The sequence below is a fragment of the Zingiber officinale genome, chromosome 9B (genome assembly GCF_018446385.1).
Source record: "Zingiber officinale cultivar Zhangliang chromosome 9B, Zo_v1.1, whole genome shotgun sequence".
In the NCBI taxonomy this organism is placed as follows: Eukaryota; Viridiplantae; Streptophyta; class Magnoliopsida; order Zingiberales; family Zingiberaceae; genus Zingiber; species Zingiber officinale.
In genome coordinates, this window is record NC_056003.1 from 116410435 (window position 1) to 116437957 (window position 27523).

Consider the following 27523-nt stretch of genomic DNA (forward strand, 5'->3'; position numbering starts at 1 on the left):
AAAGTCCGAACTCCTCCGCTTGGCTTCGCTATCCTTTTCTTTACTAATTCCCGATCTCTCCGCCGCCTCGGAGGAATCATGGAGAAAGAAGCAGCGACAAAGCTTTCCTTCTCCTTCTCCTCCTCATCCAAGATCTCATCTCGCCCCCCAGCCTCCAAGCTCGCCCGGCCGCCTGCCAATGATGGCGGCTCGAAACCCCAATTCGTCACCGTCTTCGATCCCTCCGCGGTCCCTAATCCCGACGACTCCAAGCTCGTCATCGCCCCGATTCCCAACGCCTACAACAACCCTACCTTGAAGCGGATGAAGAACCTCCTCCCCCTTCCCACCGCCGATGACGACCCTTCCTCCGCTGACACAACCACCCGATTTGTCCTAGACACCTCTACTGGCGACGCCCCTGCTGGGAGCATCCCCTATGGTCTCACCCTTCGTTCGACGGATGAATCCAGGTCCCACCGAGAGGAAGGCGGCGAGCCTGCCCGTGGACGCAGCCGTGCCCAGGACGAAGATTTTCGGAGATATAGGGAAGATGTGAAGGATCGGCCTGGAGAACAAAGCATGGAGGCTTTCGAGCAAGTCAAAGTGGAGGACTTTGCTGCCGCTGTCCTTGCTGGGTATGGGTGGAAGCAAGGCCAGGTGATTGGACGGAACAAGGATCTGGCTGACACCAAGGTCTTTGAATACAAGAGAAAGGGTAGATCTGAAGGTCTCGGATACAACCCATCTGCGGGCGATCCCAAGAAGAGAAGAGGCTCTTGGGTTGTGGAAGGCTCAAAAGAGAAAGCAAGAGAGAAGGTAGTCAGGGTTATATCAGGTAGATATATGGGTTCCAAAGGGGTAGTCTTGAAGAATTTTGAGAATTTTGAACTTGTCTTGAAGCTGCAGGTGAGTGGAGAGGAGGTGAAGCTAAGGGATGATATGGTGGCTGAGTTGGGATCGGCGGAGGAAGAGAAGTTCCTAAAGAAGCTTAAGAAGTCAGAATATGAGTACAAGAGTGGGAAGAAGGAGAACAGGAAGAGAGAGGAGAGGAGGAGCATGGAATCAAGAAGAGAGGACAACAGTAACAGCGTGCAGCAAAGCACCAGGAGCTCTGATCGTAATGGGGCACCCAAGGTCCAATGGCTTACAAGTTATATTCGAGTCAGAATAATCAGCAAGGATTTCATGGGTGGAAAGCTGTACCTGAAGAAGGGTAAGGTGATTGATGTCGTTGGACCAACAACCTGCGACATTTCTATGGATGGAAGTCAAGGATTGGTACAATGTGTTGATCAGGACATCTTGGAGACAGCTCTGCCTAAGCTAGGAGGATCAGTGCTTGTGTTGTATGGGAAACACAAAGGAATTTTTGGAAATTTAGTAGAGAGAAATGCTGAGAAAGGAACTGGAGTGGTAAGTGAGGCTGGTAGTCATGAGATTATCAAGGTTAAGCTGGATGAGATTGCAGAATATCTTGGGGATCCAAGTTACCTTGGATATTGATTATTGATTTCATCACTACATCGAAATGGGCATAGCTGCTTTCTTGACATAGGTAAGAAAAAGCATTTCAAATCTTTGAGCTTATGCTTTGTTCGCTAGTACCTAAAATAAATGTTTGGTAAGCATCTTATAGTTGATCATGGGCTCAAAAAAAGTATCAAGTGGAGAAAATGTTGCTAAATTATGCTTATTCCATCTTATTTATTTTGATGCGTGTATATATTGAAGCCTTTGAAGATGGATCAACTCATGAATCAACTTAGCATTTTGTATTTTTGCATCACCTCCTTAACATCTACATTCTTTTTGTCAAGAAATCTCCTCTCTTAATTATTTTACCCATTATAAATTATAAATTTTTATTTTTTGATTAAACTTAACTATACTATAATGACTGACTCCTTGTCTAGTGCATTCTTAAAGATATTAAGTTGCATAGAACTACTGAACCAGCAAGCTTAATCTATGCAAGTTAATGAAGATGAATGTTATCTACATATGTGAGTGTATGTGCTGCATAAAAGTACATCATATGCATATGCAGATGAGGGTGGGTAAATAGTAGATCGTTCAATTGTAGCAATCAAGGTGATTACACCCACCCCAGGCACTCCTCACAGCCCGTTCCAAGGGTATGTGAAGGGAGGTAAATCACGGGGTTGGCTTATAGCCAATCGCCAAGTGGCTAGGGAGTGGGAGGAGTTTTTCCTTGAGGGCATGCGTCTGTCAGGAATTGATTTCTACCTCATTGTAGCAAATAATAGTAGATCGCTCAAGTAGTTTGCTCGTGTCTACAATTAAGTTAGTACATAGCAAAATATATCAAAACATTTAATGTAAGACATAAGTAATCCTAACACTTAGTCATTACATGGTTTAGCACCTTTGGTTCCTACTTTACGACTTATGTGTCATCAGTGAAACACTCACAAAAATTGTCTGTACTTCTTTTTGGATGCCTTTCGCAGGGAGAAACCTCTTACAACTTTCCTTACAATGAATAGGTAGATAAACAAATAAGTAATACAATGATTACAGCAATAAGAAACAATACAAGATTAGAGATCTCTTTGGCTTTGCTTTCACTTGCGTTTGCTTTCTGTTATTCGAGTAAGATTACTCAAGATTGCTGCCAAAGACTCCTATTGTTTTATTTCTTATAGCCTACTATTTAATTTCCGTCCATCAATCAATTGCTAACATACTCCAGTCAATTGTGCTCATGACTCTTTTAGCCTTTTTTCTGCCAATGGATAGATACTTGAGTCAGTTGAAAAGAATTTAAATATCTCCACAATGGTATGATATTATCCACTTTGGGCCTAAGTCCTCATGGTTTTGCTCTTGGACTCTACTCAAAAAGTTTCATGCCAATGGAGATATCTTTCTTTTATAAACCCATGATCTTTTCCATGTGTTTTCAATGTAGGACAGTCCGGGCTCCGATACCACCAATTGTAGGATCGAAAAGAATTTAAATATCTCCACAATGGTATGATATTGTCCACTTTGGGCCTAAGCCCTCATGCTCTACCCAAAAGGCCTCATGCCAATGGAGATATCTTTCTCTTATAAATTCATGGTCTTTCCCATGTGTTTTCAAGGTGGGACTATATTTGCAACCTTGCAACCCCAACAGAGTCAACTACATCTATGTCTAATCGAGTGCTTAGCTCCTCAATGGATACATGAATCGATTGATCTTCTATCAACCAATTTATTGATTTTGCCCCAATTGATTGACCTACGAACATAAATATTTTGTTCATTGGTAAATCAGCCTGAGTTAATTTTGCCCCAATTGATTGACCTACGAACATAAATATTTTGTTCATTGGTAAATCAGCCTGAGTTAATTTTGCCCCAATTGATTGGATTAATTTTTCAATCAACTGGATCATCGACTCCAACCAATTCTAAAGCTAAGTTTTCGCTCTAATCAAGTCTTCCTAAAACCCAAAGTATAGGTTACTCGTAGACTCTCGTCTCACTTAGACTTCCCTGCCAGGAGGTCATACCTCTAGGACTTCCACATTTTGCCAAGAACACTTGCCTCTGAGGAACTTCCCATGCCAAGTGATTTTGTCTCTGGGACTTTCTTATGTGTAGTATTGGTTAACCTTGACCTACAAGAACTTTTACTTGCCAAGAGAAGTTGCCTCTAAGACTTTCTCTGTCAAAAGGCTTGCCTTCGGGACTACATTAACCTTCATTTACTAAGGTTTTAACATATCAATAGGCCTTACTTTTGGAACTTCCTTTGCTAAGAGCCCTTGCTTTGGCACTTCACGATTTATCTAGTATCAATCAATCTGGACTTACCAGGACTTTCACTTGCTTACCAAGACTTCTACTTGCCACCCATGTTGTATCTTTTCTTCTGCAAATGCTTTTACTTTGGCAACACCTATTGGACTTTCCTTTACCAACACTCGTGGGACTTTTCACTCTACCAACACTTCATGATTTTTCCAAACCAACAAAGTTTTATAGAATTCAAGATCTCCATCTGAATTGCACTTGGCGAGTTATGGTATGCTCTATCAACAATTATCATTCAGGTTTGCCTATTGACAATGTCTTGGACTCTAACACCACGCTATAATCAAATCACTGTAATCCACTATCTTTAATTGGGAAATAGAGACTTTTCTCTTTCGTGAATCAAGTTTGAGACTCTGCTAGCAGGAGGCTCAAAAAACTTATTTCTTTATCAGGTTTATTACAATGGACTTTCCTGTGTCATATAGCCAGGTGATTTTGGTATACTGTAATGCCTGGATCTTCATGTTCAATCTTTGTTGAGATCTGAGTTAGGTTGAATTAAAGTTTCAAGATTGACCTCTCCATAGATACTTTTTTTGTAAAGAGCTCTTTCTCAAGTCAGCCATCATCTCCTGTAGTTTGATCTTTCAAAACCAACCTAAGTTCATAGAGTTGAATATCTCCATCTGAATTACACCTTTCTTTTGTGACATCACACTATAGTGCCACACTTTCTTTCATAGGGTTTAGAGACTTCTCTCCCTCTTTATATAATATTCGAGTTTGAAACTCTAGTTGCACCGAGGTTCAATAGAAATACCTACTTGATCTTAGTGAACTATGGTTTGCCTATCAACAAGTATCAAAATGGTTTGCCGATCAACAAAGTCTTGGTCGAGATGTGAGGTAGGTTGGAATTAAAGTTGCAAGCTTGACCTCACCATAGGTATCCTTTCACAAACAGCTTGTTCTCTCATAAGTCATTTGTGTCATGTAGTTATATCAAAACCAATTTAAGTTTCTATTAAGTTTATATAATTAAATATCTCCCATCTCTTTCCTGCTTAATATCACGCTATAGCCAAATCACTGTCAAACCACTGCTTTAATAGGTTATCTTTTTTGAATCAAGTTTGAGACTCTACAAGCATAGTGGTTCAGTAAAAATACTTGGAATAAGATCTTGGTGAGTAGTATCTAATTTGCAGTCAAGTCAGTTGTTTACAATGTACAGAACAATAGCTTATGAGTGGGAATCGATTTAGTAGCTAATCATTTTGTTTTGGTCACATCATTGTTGTGGATAGGAACAATCTTAAGTTCGAGTTTGTCTCAAGTACTAAGTCATATGGAGGAATGGATATCGAGACTAATATCTTAGTTACGGCATGGGCATAATATATTGTAAATCAATTAGAGCACTTGTCATTGTCATCATCAAATTGTGTTAGGCCCGACTATTTAGGGTTGAATACATGAATCTTAGTGGCCCTCCGTTGAGCTCATAGGATTAAGATTCATTCTCATTGAATTAGACAAATTTTGAAATTGACTATCTAGAGGCCTAATGCAACCCTCAACCTTGTCATCAGGCTTGGGGGACCGGCATTGCAACTTTCATTCAGTATTATAGTATCTGTACTTTCAAAATAACCTTGTAGATTTTGTAGGTTGACTGTCTTAGTTTTCTAACTGTTATACACTTATTATGAATATATATGTTATTACCACAACAAAAGTGATAGGTGTTGTATGTCTATGTAAACGTAAAAAGTGTTTGCGAGTTCTCAAACACTTCTGCTCAGCTGAGTAGATTTTGGAAAATAAGTTTGAAGTCTGGGTTGTCTCTTTTCCCAAAATGTTACTTTTTCTTGAAACAAAGTTTTACCCATCATGTAGATCTATGTGATAGAATCTTGAAGCACAAGTTGAGAACTTTCTCTCTTTATGGGTCTGGAATCATAGATAGGGAACAAAATGACATTTTATTTAAAAGAAACTCATTTTCTTCTTCTTAGATTTGCTTAATCACATTTCAGGATCTCGATTCTTTATTTTTAAAATCTTAGAATTGAGAGGTTTGCAGGATATTCTCTGTTTCTTTCTCTAATCACCGCTTCACCATTACAGAAGAGAGTTGCACGGGCTAAGAAAGAACATGGATGGTGTAATAAAGCAAAATAGAGTATCAGAAGAGGCAAAAAGCAAGCACTTGGATGAGATAAATGGATTCAAAGACGAGATCAAAAGCCTCACTGAACAGATAAAGCAAATGAAACTGACTTTAGAAGAAACACTGAAGCAGTGGAAGACTGCTAAGGCGAATGCAGTGGCATTGAGTTAACAATCTGAAGGGTTACTACTTATTGGAGAACCAAGGCCTTCGGGAACAATTGCAAAGACTCCATCGACATTTCTCACATTCTGATAGCAAGAAGAATTTGTGCGTGTGAAATTGATGGCAAGTTTCACTTCTACAATTTTATTTCAGGTCATCGGCTATGCTGAGTTCTGTATCCGCAAGATCGTTGGCAACTCAATGCACTAATACTCTCCCAACTTGAGTCAGGCCTAGTGGTCGATCGAGTGATCGATTAATATTTTTTACCAACTTATCAAAATTATTTAATTTCATCAAAATCATTTTAAATTTATCAAAATCATTTTAAAATAGTAAAAGAAGTTATTAAGTAATCGCTACAATACTAACTTATATTATATATTACGTACTATAGTTACTATAAAATAACTTTTATATTATAACAGTTAGTTGTAACTGGTACAATAATAATGTTGAAAATAAAGAACAACGATGTACAAATTAATCTATAGCTTCTACAAAACTATTGAGTTGCTGCAAGAGGTATTATAAGGATAAAAAACTAGGGAAAATTTGGATGTAGTCCTCATTGGCAAACATAATTTAAGGCAAACATAATTTTGTATGTACTCCTCATTGGGAAAAATCTTTCTTTTCACTCCTTAGTCTAATATAATTATATAATTACCCCTGATATTTTAAGTATAAAAAGTTTAAAAATGAGTATAAATACATTAAATTAGAATCTAGTATATTTTTTATCAAATTGAGTACTATTAGATATTTTTTTTAAATGGTACTTAATTATATGTAAAATATACTAGATTTTCTTTAAATAATACTCAATTAGATAAAAAATATACAAGATTTTTTTCAAATTGTACTGAATTTAAGAGGAATTATATTAAATAGGAAAAAAAAGTCGTACTCAATTTAATAGAAAATATACTCGATTCTAGTTTAAAATGCTGAATTTAATAGGAATTATATTCATTTTTAGATTATTTATACCTAAAATATACGAAGGACAATTTTAATTAAAAATATACTCGAATATACTAGATTTTTTTTTTAAATGATACTCAATTGGATAGAAAATATACTAGATTTTCTTTAAATTATACTCATTTTTGGACCTTTTGTACCTAAAAAATCTGAGGAGCAATTAGGTCACAATATTTACATGAGTGAGTTGAAGCAAATAAAACTTTACATGCAGGGAGTGGAAACAAAGTTTTTTATGAGTGAGGATTCTATGCAAAATTTAAGTTTTGAGATTTTATTAGATTAAAAAACTCTGATGGAGTCTTTTGATTATTTTTTATTTTTAGAAAAGGGATGCCATTTGATATTTCTTTTATCTAGGAACCTCTTTTGATTTTTTCCTTATAATTTTCACTATTAATTTAATTTCTTTTATTACAGAATCTATTAATATTCTCGAATATGTTCAAATTACAACGCGATATAAATCAAAAATAGATGTTCTAGTTTCTCTATTTATAGCTCTCCCCTCCAAATCAATGGATGTTTGAGTTTCACCAAAAGCTATATTTGGTATTCAAGAGCGAGGAGGTTAACTTCGCGGCCTATTAAATAGATGCCCGCTTCAAAGGCAATCGTAAATTGAAAGGGCAACATAAGAATGACTTATACAAGGACCGTCTTCTTCTTCGAGATATCTTTCCTACTTCTAGCTTCCACCTATGCTCGCGGTATAAGTTCTTTTTCACTCTTTTACCCTTCATACTTTTCATAATTTGTTTCAATTTCGACTACATCCACGATTTTTACAAATTTTACATTTTGGCCCTTCCTACAGATTTCATAAAATATGGGTACAATGGAGGAAATGGGGTAGATAAATGGGGAAGCTTGAGCTCAGACTTCAGCTTGTGCTCTCAAGGAAAGCAACAGTCCCCAATCAACATTAGCAAAAAGACCACCGTTTATGACCCAAATTTGAAACAAACCCCTAGAAATTATGTACTCACAAATGCCACCCTCATCAACAATGGCATCAACATTCTGGTTTGTTCCTCCCTTTCGAAAAAAAAAATATTTATATTTCGACATCGATATTACTTCATGCTTGTTTACGTTGTTCCGATATAACTATCACCAAGGACGGATTCATACAAGGGTTGTCCTGGATTCTAGCCCGGTCCGATTTAAGATGTTTAATTGTACTTCTTTAATAGTCGGCTCACCTCTAATTCATGGATAGAATTAGGTTATTAGTTTGAATAGAAGAATAGTTTCATTATTTTTTCATATTTTGTTCTTACTTCTTTGTTTGGTCGATCGTGTAGCCTAACTTGGATCTTATTCTTTTTTGTTTGTATAATTTTGTTAGATGAAATATGATCATGGAGCTGGCAATTTGATCTTGGATGGGAAGAACTATACCATGACACAAATGGTTTGGCATTCGCCATCGGAGCACACGATCGATGGACAAAGGTATTTGCGATCGAAGCTTAAGTTTCGATTTGGATAGATTAGCAAGTGTTTGTGTGGTACCGGGTTCGAAACCGTCAGTGTTATGGTGTTTAGCCGGAGGAATACAGAGTCCAGCTCGGTTTGAAATTGATATGTTTAAGTTCGCCTAATCATTTCTATGGATGGTTTTGGTAGCTTTCCCGCGGAGCTTCAACTAATCCATGAGAGTGATGACAACCATATCGCGGTTGTTGCGATCTTGTATCAATTTGGAAGCCATGACGCGTTCCTTCTCCAGGTAAACAAGAAGAGAAATATTAGTCATCGCAAATTACTTAAATTGACCTTGATTGTTCGGTGTTACCTGGTTCAATATTTTGATAGATACAAGACGAGCTCAAGCAATTGGCACAGGACAAATGCACAGGCGACCAAGAGGCGAGGGTCCCGGTCGGAATTGTTCAAACGAGAGCACTGGCGCGTCGCTCGCGCAAATATTTCCGCTACAACGGCTCTCTCACCGCCCCTCCCTGCACCGAGGGTGTTACATGGATCATCCTCGGCAAGGTGAGGGAGATGACAAAAGAGCAAGCAAGTTCTTTGCAAGCCCCTTTGAGCGCAGACTACAAGAACAATGCGAGACCGGTTCAGCCGATAAACGAGCGCACCGTTCAGCTCTACGACGAGCTCCACAATGCCAATAAAACAGCTTCGAAGAAGTCCGATTGATGCCCTAATCAAAAGTGTTAAAAAGCTACTTGTCATGGCTTGCAAAAGCTCTACATGTTCTTAAAAGTGGTTATTTGATTTGATTTTAATTTATTCATGAATATTTTATTTATTTGTTTGCTTTCCCTAATCAAAACTAAATAAAAAAAGGATTTCCCGCCAATCAAATATTCAAATATGAGAAATTAAAAATTTATAATAAATTGAAGGCCTTCCCAAATTTTTGAGATCATACATATAAGCAACCAAGAACTCACACAAAAGCTCAAGTAGAATAGTTTTCAATTCTTGATTGTTTGCAACAACCAAAATAAATAACAAGGATCGGTGCGTCAACAGGAAATGCATCGCAAGGTGATGAAGTTACAGCCTTCTTCCTCTTCGGCCACCCTTTTCTGCATGCGCTATTGGTCGGAATTTGTGTAATGCCCTTTGTGCCACACAAGATTATTCGAAAATGAGTTCAAACATATTGTTTATGGATGAAGAAGAGGGGCGACGAAAACATCAATCAGTGTCACTGAATTCCACTTGATGCAATTCGATTTAGATATTGAAATGCATATTGAACTCTCCAGCTGAGTTTTCAGGATTTAGCATCTATAATTGGCTTGAGATTTAGAATCCTCTCATGATCAGGCCCAAGGAACACATGATATGAATCGAACAGCATATCTCAATCCACAAATACTTCGAAACCATACAGATGAAAAACAAAGTGTGGATTGTAAGTAATCAAAGAACAATTTTCAAATCCAAGTTCAGCAAGAACAAAACTTCTAGTAAAAAAAGAAATTCCTAAACCAATGCATTAAGTTGGATGAAGTAGAGGGAAATGAATGTGAAGCGAACTGTAACTTACCGACACGCCCAATTTTCATTCTGGCACGAGCAAGCGCCCTAAAACCCGACTGACCACCAGGGGCGGGTGGTTTTGCCTTGTTACCCCTGGTAGCTCACAGCTTAATATGCAGAGCAGTGATTCCAAGCTCCTAAGAGGACAGATTTAAAGAATGTTGGCACAAAGTTAAAAGATTGAATCCGCAAAATGGCAAACCTTGAACTGCTGCACAACATCTTGTGCAGCAAGCATAGCTGCGTATGGAGATGATTCATCCCTGTCGGCTTTGACCTTGATACCACCTGCAAGCATAAAATGACTAAAACGGCACTTTCACATGGAACTACAACATATCTACAATGTTTGGAAAATTACTGATAGAATGTGCACCAGGTTTGGAAAATTTAACAAACCTGTGATACGGGCTAAGGTCTCCCTCGAAGAAAGATCTGCAACATGCTGCAGCAATGGAAACAATAATATATCAGCTGCGACAAAGCGATGTAGATACATTTAACAAAAAAACTTGACTCACAATGAAAGTATCATTGAAAGATGCAAAAATGTGGGCAACTCCAAAAATTGCTTCCCTCTTGGATTGTTAGCCCAAGTGCCACATTTTCCTCCATGGGCTCCCTAGTCTTCTTTCTTCCAGACTGTGGTATCAAATTCCATGATCATGATATCTAATTAAGGAAGCAAATTGAAGCAGAACAGAGTTTCAGTTGAGAATACAATATTTCTTTTGTAACATGCAATCTCAGAAAACTAAAACTGTCAATGCCAATCCCAAACTATTATTGTACGCAAGCTTAGCAAACTGCGCCTTTGAATAATAACCACGATTATCGAACTTTGGGCTTCAGGATCATACGAAAAATGCACAGACTAATAAAATAAGCTTCTTGAAGTTCTTAGCTTTCCAAGTACGAGAAAAAAGAAGCAGAAAACGTCTTTTTTGATAGATCCAGACGTCAAAACAGAATAATACTAGAAAAAAACCTTTGTTTTGTCATAGCAAAGGAGTCTCAAGCGAAGAATACCAAATTCTAGAATTCCGCTCACCTCCGAGCAGAATCGCTCCGTTCAAGGTAAAAGAAACTTCCTGGGCCTATGAAAATCGAATCGCATAGATTGTTAGATCAATAAGGAACCAACTGTAAAGAACGGAGATGGTTCTTGATCTCTTACCATGGCTGCAGCGGAAGCTGAAGGAGAAGGCTGCGCAAGATTCCTGGAATGATAGAACCCTAATCCTCGCCGGGAAGAGGCGAGCTTGAACTCGTTGCCTATATAGCTGACTGAAGAACGCACCCATGAAACACCAACCCTCATTTTATACCCGATCTGGGAACTGCATTTGATGGAGCCCACCAGAAATGATGTTGGCCCCACCAGCTGAACCATGTCCGAGTCTTCTTCACCTCCATTCCCCTGGTTCGACTTCTCCTCCCTCAGCGAATCCCCTGCCCTTCCCAGGAGCTTGGCCTTCCGTCCTTGCGCCGCCCATTCCACCTTGAAGATCTTTCTTCGTGTCCTTTCTTGCTTTTTAGATGGGATTCGAATCTGATTGCATTGTTTTGGTATTCTATAGTTTCAAAGATCTCATTTTGTTGATGTCTTAGATCGCCCTTGTCGATCTGCTCAACATAAACTATTCAGAAGAGAATGGGATTTGAAACTGATGCAACCTTCGTACTGTGTAATGCATAACTCTCACTGGTCTGCTGTCAAGCAACAATCTTGGATAGTGATTCTTGTGTTTTGTCCATATCTCAACTGATTAGCAATGTTCTAATTTTCCTTCTATGGTTAAAGTTCTTCTTTATGTTCCACAGTTGTTTCCCAAATTCCAATAGATAACCATATTCGACCAGCATATTTGTGTAGAGATCAATGATGGAATAGGTTAAGCAAGCAATGTGGATTAACCTAATTGTGAAACTGGTTATCTGATCTAGTTGTTGGTCAAATTTCTACTATTGTAACTATTTCCCTGTCCTGATTGGAAGAAGTATGTGAACCAAATTTTCTATAACTGCTTTGATTAATCGACTTCCCTTTTCTGAACTTTAAATGTGATATGAGCATGATGTTGATATTTTAAAAGGAATTGATTTTGAGGTTGATCAGGGTCCATTTTGATGCTTTCCATTTGCAGGGATGACTGCTTTTCAGTGACCATCTGATTGACTGCTACATGTAGAGTTTGAGAACTTGAATACAGAGATTGTAGGTGTGGTAAGTTCCAACTATTGATTCACATCGACATGATACTATATCTGTTGTCTTAGAGATGGATAATTGTGTGCTGAAAAATTAGTGTTATGTGCTACTACTGATTTCCGTTTTCTTCTAGTTGCATGTCTGGTCCAATCATTCAACCATCTGTTGCTGTTTATTTCATGCTGATGCTTTTTCTTAATTGAGTTTGATAACTTTGTAGGCAAACATTTAGATATACCTTCTTGCAAACCAATACAAATATGTTTATTCCAAGGGATTGGAATTGCTTGGTGTAATGTGTGTTTATTTTCCTAAAAGCACCATACAAGATTTTTTAAACTCTAGTGTTTAACCCTTCTTCATGTTGTCTGCCAGTCTCAGTTTGTTGTTTCTCCCTAAACTGAATCACTTCAGGTTTGGTCAAGTCTCTTTTGTTTTTCAAGAACCAACTCAATCCAAACCGAGTTCCGCTCCTATTGTCACATTCCATAATGGACAACAAATATAAGACGCATCAATATTTTATTTTTTTTAAATCATTTTATTCTCCATTCGATAAGTTGGTTACCTTTGATACACCTTATTCAGTTCTGAACATGATCGACCTGTGTAGTCTTAGCATATCCTAAACTAACTAGTCGAACCTTATTTTCTCGGGCTTTGACTAGTCAAGGAACGATTCCTCTATTTAAATTTTAAATAGAGCCAACCATCCTATTCAGATCTTCCAAAAAAAAAAAAAATCAAAGGCTCTCTCTCACACACATACTGATCAACTTGGGTGAGGGTCAGAATCTTACTCTAGGACTGAGCTAACTTAGTTTTCCATTTTTTATTTTCCTTCAATTCTAACTTATTATTTCTCCATTTTTTATTTGACTAGGTAACTTGCATTTGTTAACCATTTGATGTTTTAAAAAATGGACCTATTCGACTAGGTGCCTTGAGAATTTTCAATTAATTGTACAATTAATCCTCCTAAAGTATCTTTCCAAATATCTTTTGCAATACGATTAATCATAAGAAAATGTATTCATCAAATTTTGTTTGTCTTGTAAATTTAGTAAATAAGGAAAGAAAGTATTGGAGACTTACAAATCGTGCTCTTCCATAAATGGTTTTTTGGAAAGCACAACAACAATGGATGGAGGAATGTCAAACTAAAAAAACTCTATTCCATGAGCCAAAAGAAGGGACAATAGTAGGAGCACCAACTTTTAAAGGATTGGCATGAGGTCCTCTTATTGGCAGTAAAAGGTGAAATTGTCATCTCGGTAGCCCCTTCATGGTGGCCCCCACTATCTGAAAGGGAGATAAATCATGGGGGGTTTTGCTCAGCAATAGTAGCACATGCAAGGAGGGGTTGAGGCAACTAGCGGGGTATTCCTCACCCATTGGGAATCGACTCAGGCCTATTGGCAACAACATCCTTGTATAAATCAACCTCCCGCCAACTCGTCCCAAGGCCAATACGGAGGAGATAAATCACAGGCGGCTACTAACCTTGGGAATAGTGACTAGGAAGTATTTACCTCGGCTATGTCGAGATTCAAACCCTCACCTCATGTTCAACTATATGAACCGTGGCATTTTGTTGGTACACAATTTTGAAGTGCATTTATGCATGAATCTTACATGTATATTTTTTTCTAATTTAATAGCACCTAAACACAATATAGTAACACTTACAATATAATTTAATAGCAAACGATAATTCATTTACTCACTCTGCTTTTCACTCTCAACTGCTCTAGTTGCCTTCATGTATTCTTTAGAGTTTGAAATAGAGTAAGCTTGATATGTATTTCTCGAAATGTATGAAACAACTAGAAAGGATAATGAGATAACAATAATTATATCTCAATTTTACTCTCCTAATCAAATATACTCCATGACCATTAACAATGAATATAAACCAAGCAAACTAAAAATAAAAAATTTTCACAAACCAAAGAAAACTCTTCACAATCTTAAATCTAACACCATCTCTAGCTACTATGCTATTGCTAGGTCTTTGATGGCCAACCAAAATGCTTTGCTGCACAAGATCCAAGACCGCAAAAGACAGCAACATCAAAATGAGGACTAAATGCTTTGGTTTGCTTTGCTCCCGCTGTTCCCCTCAAAATAAGAGCACCACCTCATCCAAAAGCAAAGGTAGAGTGAGTGATCATGTTACACATCTTTCTGTCTTTGCTTTTTTCTTACTCTCAAACTTTATCAACTGCCTTGCTCTTCGTTCAAACTGTTGTTCTCACTCAGGAATGAAGAAAAGATTGCACAACTTTATCCATATTATATATTATGTATATGATATGATATATATATATTTATTATATTCTTTTCTTTTCTTTTCTTTTCCTTTATAGCATGTCTGTTTTTGCCTCTATTCTTTGTTTGTTTTGTTCCAGCAAATAATTCGAGAAGTTTTTATTTCTGTCTTGTCTTTTGCAGCATGCTGTTAGACCAAGCTTTTTTGACTGGGAACCAGAACAGGGATGAGACTGACTACCTTTGAAAGAAAGGCAAGTTATGGATTTTTAACTAGGAATGTTTTCAAAAACCATACCAAATCGAAATTTTCCAAGAGGTTTAATTTATTTATAATTTTTTTGTAGATATTCTTATCTGTTCAATTGGATGCCTTGGTTCAATTTCCTTGGTTCAATATAGGATGGAGGTCTTCGGATCGCACCATCCAATTTATATATTTTGAAAAGTAAATGATTGTCTAAGAAGCTTCAAAATAGAGTTTAGTGTAAACTAAGACTACCACACATCAGAAACTCAGCTTCAGTTTACTATAGAGTTTACCCTTTGCTTATAAGCTTACACTAATTTAAAACGCAGCAGACCGAGAAAGCTTACACTAATCTTGTGTTTACTTTAAGGAGAGAGAGAGAGAGAGAGAGAGAGATGCTCATCAAATTTAAGAAGAGATTGTGTAACTTCTTTTACTGATTTAAAACTCATCTGTCTAAATAAATTTGGTTTAAAATGGAAACTGATAACTAAAACTGATTACAGGATACTAATCTTTTTTTTCTTTAGCAATTCTTGACCACCTGTATGCTCTTTATGCAGGTATATGAGATCATGATACATGATCTAATCTTCCAAAATGATTGAGAATGAAACATCTCTTAGATACTGTGCACTTTTTCTTTTCTCCCACTGCTTTAGATCAAAGTTGCACCCTCTGTGAGACCAGTCAAAACCCTATGAATTATTAACAGAAGTATTTGTTGCATCATCAAAATACTCAAACACATAACTCTAATGGCTTCTCTCATGTGTTTATTCTCTTCATTGCACTCTTGAAATCCTTTTGCTACTTGTTTAATGACATGACAAGAGAATTTTAGGGATGCTTTACACTTTAGAAACTTTTCCCTTGGAATTTGAGTTGTAGGGCATAGACTTAACACTTTTTCATTTGCAAAATCAACTTTAGGTGCCAATTTAACCTCCAACACAAGAAAAGCACAATCCAACATCCATCTACACTTAATCCACTACTTTGGAGGTATGAGTATAAAAATGAAATCATTTTTCCCTTAATTAATCTACTTTCATGCATATGTTAATTTCAGAACTAGGAACATTTGAAAAATAAGGAAAACTACAATGAGAAAAATGCGAATTTCCTCTAACCATCTATTCTGTTAAAATGTAGTAATGTTAGGACCTCAAGGTAAAATGACACCAATTTTTTTTTTATTCTAATCAGCAAACATATTAGGGAAGACAATGGGTTTGAATTTCATATCCTCCATTTTCATTATCATTTATTATATTCATTCTCATACTACTCAGACCCTAATCAAATATCATATTATCATATATTTTTTCCAAATTTAAATTATTTGCACAATGTTATTGGATATTTAGTAAATTCTTAAGAAAACAGTAAGAAAAAAAATTAAAGAAACATCATATAAAAAATAATAAAATATCATAAGCTCTATACTAATAATTTAATATAATTTAATAAGTTATTCAGGTCGAGTATGAATAGAATTTTATCATATCAGTCTTCATGCTCGAATCTAAAAATCCTCATGTTCGATTATTTAATCAGGTAAAAAAATCCTTATATACTTTCCTCCATTCGAATTGGAATATATCATATTCGGAGGAAATTATCATCCAAAACAAATTATAGGGAACAAAATAAAAAATTTCTCCTTAAATTATGAAAGCACAACTTAAACCACAACTTAAGCCACGACCTCTCTCCCCCGTCAAGTCTATATACACGGAGAAGAAGCAGGGGAGTGGCAGCCATGAGAACGGGCGGTTCCATTCTACGGCACGGCCTCACGGTGGCGGCCGCCGCGGTGGTCGGACAGGCAGTTGCGCTCGCCAGGCGGCGGGGCCACGCCCAGGTGACGCCACTCCACGTCGCCTCCACCATGCTCACCTCCGGCGGCTCCTTCCGCGTCGCCTGCCTCCTGTCCCACCACTCGCACCCCCTCCGCTGCAACGCCCTCGACCTCTGCCTCAACGTCGCCCTCAACCGCCTCCCCGCCGCCTACTCCTCCCACCACCGCCCCCTCCCCTCCCTCTCCAACTCCCTCGTCGCCGCCTTCAAACGCGCCCAAGCCCACCACCGCCGCGGCGTCGCCACCGACACCTCCTCCTCCTCCTCCTCCACTCCGCCGCCGCCGCCCCTCCTCCCCGTCAAGATCGAGCTCGACCACCTCGCCGTCTCCATCCTCGACGACCCCAGCGTCAGCCGCGTCATGCGCGAGGCCGGCTTCTGCAGCGCCCAGGTCAAGCTCAACCTCGAGCAATCGAGCATCGAATCCAGACCAAATCCACCGCCCAAATCGAACCTCAGCGACGAAATCAGAGTCATGGAAGCTCTAACAAGCAAGCAAAGGAAGAACCTTGTCCTAGTCGGAGAGTCCCTCGACGCCATTGACGCCGTCGCCAGAGCTGTGATTCACAGAGTACAAGCCACCGGAAACAACGACGTGCCAGAGCCTCTCAAGAACGCTCAGATCATCACGCTCCCACCACTCGTCTCCTTCAAGAACACGCCAAGATCAAATTTTGATGAGAAAATCGCCGATCTGAGACGCAACATCTTCAGAGATTCCACCCACGGAACAATGCTCGTCCTCTATCTGGGCGACCTCCAATCCATTGCTGAAAACAGAGCCATTAATGGAGATGCAGTGGAGCAACTGATCATGGAGATTAGAAGCTTCATCTCTAACAGAGTTTGTCTCATGGCGATCGCAACATATAAAGCTTACATGAGCTGCAAAGTCGAGTTCCCTTCTCTCGAAGCTCGTCTTCGTCTTCAACCTCTCACCATTCCTGCCATCAGCTTCGAACTAAGTCTCAATTTCAATTGGTAACAAGATCATCCATTTCTTCAGAAAAAAGATAAGATTTTTTTTGTCCTGTTCATGTTCCTTTTGTTGATCTTCTCTTCTTTTGTTTTCTTCAGTGTTTCAGATTTCAGTTGTGAAGCAGAAGCTCTACCTTCTTCTTCTTGGCACCAACATTACAGATTCGGTTCATCTTCTCCGTGCGATGAAGATTCATTGTCGTCGATCTCATCCTTCGATCAGCTTCCCCTGAGCTTGGGCCTGAACCAACGACATTGGCAGTTGCCAACCGTTTCAGCCTTCGATAAGTCATCGAACCCGAACTCGTGCACCTCAAGCAGCACCATGGAAGTAGAGTACATTCCCAAGTTTCGGGAGCTTAATGCGGAGAATTTGAAGATACTTTGTGATGCGTTGGAGAAGGATTTCCCGTCGCGACAAGAAACCGTCACGGAGATAGCTACCGCCGTTCTTCAAAGCAGATCCGGGATGATCAAAAGAAAATGGAAGTCATCCACATGGTTGTTCTTTGAAGGTGAAGATACTGAAAGTAAAAGAAGAATAGCTAGAGAACTTGCAAGCCTAGTATTTGGTTCTCAAAGTAACCTCATCTCAATTAGCCTCGACAAATCTAGACTATTCGACGTCGGCTATGATCATTATCCTTGCAAGAAAAGGTCGAGAATTGAGCCGAGTGATAGTTGTCTCGAGAGATTATTTCAAGCTCTCAACGAAGATCCCCACCGTGTTATCTTGATCGAAGATATCAACCAACTAGACCACCAAACCCGAGTTGGTTTCAAGAATGCAATGGAGGGAGGGAAAGTGAGGAGCTATAACGGTGCTGAAGCGAGTCTAAGTGATGCAATTATCATTCTAACGAACTGTTCTTCGACTAAACCAAACACTTGGGAGATCAATGAGCGCGAGAAGGAAGTAAACGTCCATCTTTCATTGGATTTGAATCTTTCAACAACTGTGTGTGATGATGATGTGAAAGATAATGGTTCCTTTGACGCAGTTGGACTTCTTGAGTTGGCGGATGGGATGTTCTTCTTTGAGTTTCTTCATCAAGACCCGTAATGAATGTGGTAGAGAGGCAAGGATTTTTTTTCCCCCTTTGTTTTTTTTCCAAGTTTAACTTCTTCATTGAATCCTTCGGCAAGATTTAGTAACTAGATGTTGGTGCTTGATGCGAGGAAACACTTGTAAATCAGCTTAGTGTTGGCTTTACTAGCGAGTGGTGTAAGGATCAAGCTCGCCGATGAGTTATTAAGGTTTCAACGAACCTAACACACTCGTAACATCATGAATCGATCCACATGAGTGTCAAGTCCTATAACATATCTTTCTAAATTTCTCGCTTCCGTGATTAAACCATTTGAGTTAAACAACTACTATCAACCCTAATCTAACTTCAAAAATTGTTAAGAACATATACACTACTTTTATAAAATGCTTAGTGATGCAATTAAGAAAAGAATCATCTTCTTTTCTTATTAAGATAAAAAAAAAGATGTGGGTCAAAAGATTAGTGATGAAGAATAAAGATAAGCATCAATCTTTTAAAACCCTAATTAAAGTTTTGATGAATCCTAAAAAGTTGATAGTCCTTCATCTTTTATCCTACTCCACCCCCTTAATAATTCCCAAACACTAAGTATAAAATATTAGCATCTAAATTAGTTTAAAAAGTTAATTTTACTTGGCATTAGAATAAGTTTGACATTTCATTTGCATTTCAAAAATGAAAATATACTCTATGGAAGCTTTTTTTCTACTTGTATTGGAAGAAAAATAAAATATTTGGATGATGATAATAATAAAGATAATGATACAATAATTGATGAGCTGATGAGTTTAGGTATTAGCCTAGTGTGTGGAGTTTGCTAACAAAATGCTTACTCTAAAAAAAACTAAATTTCCTTTCTTCACCGTTAAATAACAATGAATTTGAATTAAAGGGACTTCATTCCAATGGAGAATAGCTTTATTCATTTATTCATATCATTACTCATTTCTTTTTCTTTGATCTTGTTGCAGCTGTTGAAGGCAGTCTAAAAGAGAATGGATCCCAAGAAAGTTGAAGAAACCCTAACTTTTGGAACCAATCTCAATCCCAAGAAAGTCACAAGGGCCTTACTTTTTTAAAAAAATAATAATAACAATCTAGATTTTGACTTCACTATGAGGAGCATAGTCTTCCATGGCTAGGCAATAAGTGAGGAAGAGATTTGAAGTGAAGAACTAGAATTGATCTATTACAATCAGTATGATCAACTATTGATAAATGATACAGACGGCAAAATATGAAATCACATTAAGAGCCACCTCACTTTTTGAATTTACTTAATGGGCAAAATATGAAATCAAACTCTCTGCCTCAAGATTAATCGAATTGTAAAATCTAAATATTTGGTATATAAAAAAATGACACATAGAGTGCCCTAGTAGTGTTTATAGTAGGTGTTATAATTTACTTATATGTTTCAGTTTAATAGAGTAATAGCATTGATATTAAGAGTCCCATTGACAATTAATGGCAGGTCAAAATTCTTATCAAAATTTCTTACTAAATCCTTGCGAGCTACTACTTAAAAGTAATTAGCTAGCCAATCACATTGAGATGAGATCTTAATTGTAACTAAATAACAAGGATTAGTGGTGTCATAGGCTAGACATAATAGTTCAATAACATTGATTGTGTTGTTATTTACAAGCCAATTGATAAGTTTATGGTTTAAGACTAAGCAATTGGTTCAGCATGCACAACATGTGATTAAAGAAGGATTCTTTAGTTTAACTGGCCATCATGTTTTTACCCAGGTCATTTGCACTTTCAATCCAATTGAAGAACTGAATCTGACCATGACGACAAATCCAGTTTTCCCGGTTAGACCAGTCCAATCTAGCTGGAGTTTAATATCTCAACTGAAATGATTCGGTAGGCAGCTGACCGAAAGCAAACTAGAAGGAAAAAAATGAAGAGGATTCTAGTGCTCTAAATGGAAAACGTATTCCGTCAGACGCTGTAATTTGCTCGGATCCAACTTACGCTCGGTGACCGTCTTTGGCTTCTTCACGATAACCATCTTACAAGATGAATCCAATTTCCACCCGTGCTGCAAGGCATCTGCACCAACAAAGTAACACGCATTCGAAAAAGCTCAGTTAATCACCAGCAAAAATTTTAAATTATCATGTATGTTGAAAACAACAGTCACTTTACGTACAATCTATGGCGCGGTCCTCACTCATTCCCAAAAAGTGAGCTACATCGGTGACGCTAATTGTTGAATATGCAGAATTTAACATCTGAAACATCTTCTTGGTATAGTTTTCTAAGACACAGCAGAAAGATGTCCAAGTGACGTGAGATTTTATACGAACAAGATGGTATCAAGTTTCTAAAACCACAAAATCCAAGGAGAACCGGCAAAGAATTCTTACAAACAATGTACCAATAAAGACATGAAGTAAAACCAAACTGAGATCTAGTCAATATGTCAAAGATGTAAGAATATGTATAAACAAGTAGCTGTTCTATTGAATCAAATCTCCTCCTGCATTAAACTAGTTATCTTTAAGGTAATATATATTATAGGTATATCTAATGCTGGTGAATTTAGAATACAGAAAACACAAGTAGGATTATTTTGCAAGTTCAAAATCTTAGATTGGTTCAGTCTATTCATGTGCAGTTGTATAATCACCATCATTTTCCAAAACATAATGAATAGCCAGTTTTGGTGGATATGAACACCATCATTTCTCACAACAAAAATGAAGATCGTGAACTTGCAAGCAAGGATCTCGATCACATGAGATAACTATTCTTGTCAAGCAAACTTACAAGAAATGTTTGATTTCAGAGTTAAGCGATATAATACACTGAGGCAAAATAACAACAATCAATTGGAAGGAGGAGAGAAAATGCTGATTCTTTGTCATACAAATTAAAATAGCTTCTGAAATAGAAAACATTTTTGTGTATATTGGACCAGTGAAGTACTAAATTTCAAGCATCAGGTTTTCAAGTAATTCATTCTGTGTCTTTGTTGCTTCTATGCAGCAGTGAGCACACAACAGGCAATGCATGCAATACAGAAGCTTCACAAGTAGGGCTGCAAATGAGCCGAGTCGAGCTCGAGCTTGGATGGGAGAAAATGAAGAGAGAGAGAAAATGTGATGAGAGAGTATGGTAAGAGAGATTGAGAAGAGAGAAAGTATGATGAAAAAATGATGAGAGAATGAAGAGAGAAAATGAGGAGAGAGAGTGTGTGATGGGAGAGAATACAAAGAGAAAATAGTAGAGAATGTGTGATGAGAGAGAATGAGGAGAGAGAAAGTGTGATGAGAGAGAACAAGAAGAGAGAGTGAAATGAAATTAAAAATGAACAAATATACTAAGGATATTTTCGTCCAAAACTTAATTTTCATTCTCATTCCATCAAAATCCAAGGGAGAGGGTGGGTTCATCCATACCCAAGTTTTTGGGTTTCATTCCAAAATCTTGATTTCATTCCCATCAACCAAACAAGATTTGGGATATTAAACATGCCGGCTCGAGCTCGGCTCGAGCTCGGTTAACTCTGAGCTCGAGTCGAGCTTTGACCGAGCCGCTCGCGAGCGGCTTGACTCATTTACACCTCTATTCACGACTACCTTTGAACTATCTGACCAATCTTAAGATGCTGCACGGATAATATGGTCCAAACTCTTACACAATTCACCCAATTATTACATTTAAATTCACATCCAAACTAAATATTAGTCTGACGCCATCCAGGTTACAGTTAGTTACCCATGTATCCGAACTTAAAACCATTGTCAACTCCAACTCCTTTTACAAAGAAAGCAACTGTCTACAACATTTTTCAAAAGGAGAGAGTTTCATAGAGAATATATCACGGGAAACAGTTTCCTAAACTGTGTAAGGAAATGATAGGGCATGTTTGTCAAACAGAATTGAAAAAAAAACTCTCAACGCCATGGCCTGTTTCCAGCAATGTGTGCATAGCTGGGCCATTCTAATATGCAAGCATTCAACAACAAAAAACTAATTAAAGGGAGAGGTAAAGGGATACAAAGGATTCTTGGAAGCTTGCTAGACACAATCTTCATTACCAGAATTCTAGAGCAATTTTACCAATTTTGATACTATTACAAATGCACAAAGACAGTCTTTTGAGTTTCAAATATTAATTTACAGGTAGCAACATTGTCCTTTCTACAAACCTTAAGTATCCCTGCCAAATCAATATTACCCAAAACCCTGTTCCAAAAAAAAAATTCCACTGTCTGGACTAGGCTACTGTTATAAAACACTTCAATACTACCGCAGTGAGAGGTCACATACGACTAGGCTACTATCATTAAGGTTTTCAAGAGCTTAATTAGCAAAAGCATTCAGGTTACTAACTCTCAACAAATTGTTCGAGGGAAGTGAGCTAACTCTAGGATCTTATAGCGTGATGAAATCCAACACACTGCCATGAACATGTTAGACTAGCATGGAAAAGAATTCTCTGATATACAGGTAAAAGTGCTAACAGAGTTTATTTAAACTATCTGAGCATGAAAATATGGATATTGAGTGATGATATATTTAATGAGTAACATCAAAGTAATTTGACTCAAACTCTTGTTTGTTGTTATAGTGATGATATATTTAAGGTGAACAATCAAATATATCAATATGACTTTATTAAAACAAACAAATAACAAACTTTTAGCTAATAATAGGGAAAATGATTGCCCAGAAATTATGCAATAATAAAATGGACTTCATTTTTTCTTAGACAAAGCGTAAAAGAAGTCACGTGTCACAACTATTTGATGATCCATTGAATAGACATTATTGAGCTGTATGTAAGATAGCTTTATTAGCTACAGTCATCTAGCTTAAATTGCTTTTAATCAAATTAACTAAAAAAACTCTTTAGTTACATCTAATTTCTCGCACCTTCCAACTCCAATTGATCCAACTTGTTTAGCTATAAAATTTATTGACTAATTATTTTGTCTCTTTTCATCTTCTATTGAGAAACTACTGATAATTTTTCATTAACTAAAAATTTTATTCTCCCTCACTAGCCAATGCCAACATTCTCTTGTTTACTATATTATATCAGAATTTTATAAATAAAATACTGAAAGGAAATAGAAAATTTGAGCAAGGGCATAAAGGCATTACAATTCTACAACTATACTAGTGTATTATGCATAGTCATAGACCTAGTCTCCCTTCCTGTAATCATTGTTGAAAAGGAGTAACCATGTGATATGGCTTAGATGGAATTAAAGGACTAGTGATCATCCAACAATTTCCATTAATAAAAATATTCATTGTAAAATCAAGAATGCACATATCCGATGAAGTCTTTGTTGTTATCTCCTCCAACAACGAATTTGTGCTCCCACATCTCAAGAACTCCAAGTAATTTAACTTACAAATAATAATAATTAAAAAAAAACAATCAAATGAGAAACGCTACCTGAGAAAGCAACAACCATGGCGGTAATTTCAGCGCTCCAATCAAACCCACGAATCGCGTCGTACACCCCAGCATAATCCCGAGTCCATAGGCATTGCCCGATTTTCCAAACAGCAGCAATCTCCGGTCTGCTCTCCTTGATCTCCAGCGGTATAGATTTCCACAGAAACCTCGCGCTATTGCTGAAAAATAAACAATCGGCCATCAGTTCCAAGCCCAAACCGATCAAACATAAAGCTTGCGTCTTACAGATCGTTCGCAAAGACATGTCCAAGGAGATGGATGGCGAAGGGCCACTCGTCTTGGTAGCGGATTCCCCGCGACGCCAACTAAAACCACACAGATAAGCATCAAAGACAAGGCGAAAAGCGTGGAAAATTCGAGATGGGAAACCCTAGAGAAGCCGTAACGGAAGATGGATCTTACCTTGAGCATGAGATCGTCGCAGGTGTCAGCGACGGCGGAGTAGCACTTGGAGGCGAGGTCTTTCTGGATAGGAGAGAGATCCATCGCGAGGTAGAAGCCGAGGGGCGATTTCTTCCTGCCTCCGTCTTCGCCCAGCCGAAGCCAAGCTTAATCAGTGCGTTCTGACAAAGGAAGCAAAATTCCACTTTGCCCATCGTAGTTTGTTTGTTTTTGAGTTTCACCCTTCAAAAAGTGTTACCATTCATTAAAACTTTTCTAAGCATTGAAAGACGTCCCCCTTTTAAATTTATTTTTAATTGGTAGCATGTATTTAGCCCATGCGGATTAATTATGAGATGGTTGATTTAATTATATAAATTTTTTCATTGGATATAAGAGTAAATCGAAAGGTATCTGCAGTAGATAGTATATCAGTCTAATATTATTAGGTTAATCGTCTATTAAAAAAAATTATTCCTTAATTTATCGAAGTTGAGACTGATGCTGGACAAATTGAGAAAGTATCCTTTAAATAAAAAGATGTCGTACTCCATAAGTAATTCATGTACAATTACTCAACATACAAATTAAATAATGAATTTATCAGATGTGTATAGTAATTATGAATCACATTATTATCTCCCACTACTTAAATTAAATCATGAATTTATCGGGTGCATTGTAGTAGTTATGGTTTTGTAACTACTACTATGTTGTAACATATACGATTTCGTAGCTGTTACAACACATATTTAACATGTTCAAAAATATTCATGTAGTAGCAGTAACAATTTCATAACTACTACAATACGGATTTAACCTTGTTCACATATTATTTATTTTGTAGTTATGATTTCGTAATTATTACAATACAAATTCAATATGCTCATCTAACATTCACATTATAATAGTTACGAAACTGTAACTACTATAATATACGTGACAGTTACGATTTTATAGTTACTGATTCGGTGATAAGGCCGGGGGGTCCTCATGGGCAAAGGGTCAACGACACGTAGGGGTCAGGAGTCAAGGGGGGTCAACCCCGTGGGCTTGCCGAGCGGGCAAGGAGCCGCCGAGCAATCGGACGCTTGCCTCGAGAGGATGAAACCAAAAGACACGGGACAATAGGGACGTTATCCTAGTAACCTTTGTCGCTGACAACAGGCATGTTCGATGACCAGGTCATATGCAGAATCGTACGATCGAAGATTCTTCTGTCCGGGAAACCCCACCCGGCTCGGTTTTGCTGCAGGATCACCGGAGCGTACGAGGAGACAGCAGGGAGCGCCACGTGCCCAGCGACCGTTGATTCAGCGCTCGGACAGGATCAATTACTATAATATATTCAATCAATTTTGGTGGGACCTTGAGGATAGCTGTGCCACCTGTAAGGAGCTCGCCCATTTGATGATTCTAAAAAAATATAAGAGGCTCTTTTAATTTTTGCTGACGACAAGTAAATTTAGGGTCTCACAAATTACTTAGAAGAACAACTACGAAATAGAGCATGCCTTACACTCTAAAGACTAAAAGGTTATTCCTTAGAAAAATGCTCTCTCTACTAATACTTTGGTCTCCTAGAGTCTTTAGCACACCCCAAAGCATCCTCCAAGCTCTAAATTCTCACAAGGAACAAATCTCCTAGCTATTTCTTCGACATTCTTCTCTTCTCGACTATGAACGGACAATTCTTCCATCATGATATTCGAATCTTGCCACTATCGATACCATAAATTGTTATAACTCTGGGATAGTTTTGATGTAGTCAATCAAGTTCAGTTAGGTCTTGTTGTGTTTGATCATTGTATCTAAGTGTGCAAAAGTTTAGGAACACAAGAAGTCAAGCAGAAGACGCAGCTAATGAGAAGGACGTTACAGGAGAAAGTCAGCGGGCTCGATACGTCCGAGGGACGAGGTACTGCGGAAGAGTACACCGGTAGACGAGAAAGACGTGTGTGACGTTTGAGGGATGAAAAGCCAGAGAGGAAGCCTACTTGAGGAGAAGGCCGGAAGATGGATTCAAGTGAGCCCAATTCCTGATGAACGGAATCACCCAGGCAATTGAAACAGCGGAAGAGCCAAAGGGGAGCTACGGAGCTGCTGGAGGTGCCCTTAATGTGACTGAAGGCGCCTTCGCGTCTTTCTGTGGGAATGCGCCTTCAACAGGGTTAAAGGCACCTTCAACCACTCATGGAAGGCATCTTAGACTGGGCAAAATGCAATCGTTGGCGAAGATAAGACCTTATCTTCACTTGCCTCACTGGAGGCACCTTCCACCTTATTGGAGACACCTTCCAGTCTCAGATAAGATTTTCTAGTGGCTATAAAAAGAACCCTAGACTTAGGAAATAAATAACAACTCAAGTATTCATTTCCTAGCTTATTCCTAAACATTCAAAGAGTGTAAGAGGCTTCTCCACTTTCAACGAAAGAGATGCTTTCTTTTGTCATGGATTAACAATCATCTAAGATGTAACCAAATAACTCTTTTGCCTCTTTCTTTTTAAAATTGTTTATTTAATTTGTTGTTATAACTGTACTACTAATTAGGGTTGGAAGTCAAGAAAGGTTTTTAATTGTTATATAGACAATTCACCCCCCTCTTACCGACCGCACGGGTCCTAACAAGTGGTATCAAAGCGAGTACACTTCAGAAGGACTAACCGCCGACTGAATCAAAATCAATGGTCGGACCAAGTCTCTGTAAGGGATCGGTGGTCGGCTAGAAGGGGGTTGGATAGCTAGGTTACCCCCAAGTTCGATTCTTCTCTACAAGGTTAGTTACGCAAGCAGAATACGAAAATTAAAACAATGAAAATAAACAAGTAAGAGCAAACACTAACACAAATCCTTTACGTGGTTCAGAGATTGCTTACTCTTACTCCACTGCGCGGTCGACTGTGCGGTCGACTGCACCAGTCGACTGCTAAAACATGCAGTCGACTGCTACAGTACTGCTATAGTAATA

The 27523-nt window shown here is 38.1% G+C and overlaps 4 protein-coding genes and 1 long non-coding RNA gene across 9 annotated transcripts; 4 read left to right on the forward strand and 1 right to left on the reverse strand.

The window, feature by feature from the left end:
- On the forward strand, positions 1-5929 carry LOC122023780 (protein MOS2-like). 3 transcript variants are annotated; one of them, XM_042582102.1, is made up of 3 exons: positions 1-798; positions 889-1537; positions 5881-5929. In XM_042582102.1, the coding sequence occupies exons 1-2, from the start codon at positions 79-81 to the stop codon at positions 1483-1485; spliced, it is 1317 nt and encodes a 438-aa protein (XP_042438036.1). In that variant the 5' UTR covers positions 1-78; the 3' UTR covers positions 1486-1537; positions 5881-5929. The 3 variants fall into 3 exon arrangements, with proteins under 3 accessions (XP_042438036.1, XP_042438033.1, XP_042438035.1); XM_042582099.1 differs by having other exon boundaries at positions 2-1537; XM_042582101.1 differs by having other exon boundaries at positions 2-1537; positions 5884-5929.
- LOC122023317 (alpha carbonic anhydrase 1, chloroplastic-like) lies at positions 5909-9241 on the forward strand. The gene is made up of 6 exons (XM_042581371.1): positions 5909-6070; positions 6182-6281; positions 7893-8101; positions 8427-8533; positions 8708-8810; positions 8897-9241. The coding sequence occupies exons 1-6, from the start codon at positions 5909-5911 to the stop codon at positions 9239-9241; spliced, it is 1026 nt and encodes a 341-aa protein (XP_042437305.1).
- Positions 9242-11389: 2148 nt separating this feature from the next.
- On the forward strand, positions 11390-14902 carry LOC122023879. Of its 3 annotated transcripts, none has more exons than XR_006123246.1 (4): positions 11390-11784; positions 12244-12323; positions 14301-14465; positions 14763-14902. It is a non-coding gene; the product is annotated as an uncharacterized LOC122023879 (long non-coding RNA). The 3 variants fall into 3 exon arrangements; XR_006123245.1 differs by having other exon boundaries at positions 11390-11665; XR_006123244.1 differs by having other exon boundaries at positions 11395-12323.
- Positions 14903-15150: 248 nt separating this feature from the next.
- Positions 15151-18915, forward strand: LOC122023878 (protein SMAX1-LIKE 3-like). Its single transcript, XM_042582293.1, has 2 exons — positions 15151-17673; positions 17770-18915. The coding sequence occupies exons 1-2, from the start codon at positions 16595-16597 to the stop codon at positions 18731-18733; spliced, it is 2043 nt and encodes a 680-aa protein (XP_042438227.1). The 5' UTR covers positions 15151-16594; the 3' UTR covers positions 18734-18915.
- A 1410-nt stretch (positions 18916-20325) lies between these two features.
- On the reverse strand, positions 20326-24767 carry LOC122025323 (COP9 signalosome complex subunit 8-like). The gene is made up of 5 exons (XM_042584107.1): positions 24574-24767; positions 24397-24476; positions 24148-24329; positions 20884-20991; positions 20326-20783 (listed from the first exon to the last, which is right to left on the reverse strand). Exons 1-5 carry the CDS (start codon positions 24655-24657, stop codon positions 20644-20646), a joined length of 594 nt encoding a protein of 197 aa, XP_042440041.1. The 5' UTR covers positions 24658-24767; the 3' UTR covers positions 20326-20643.
- Positions 24768-27523: the final 2756 nt, after the last annotated feature.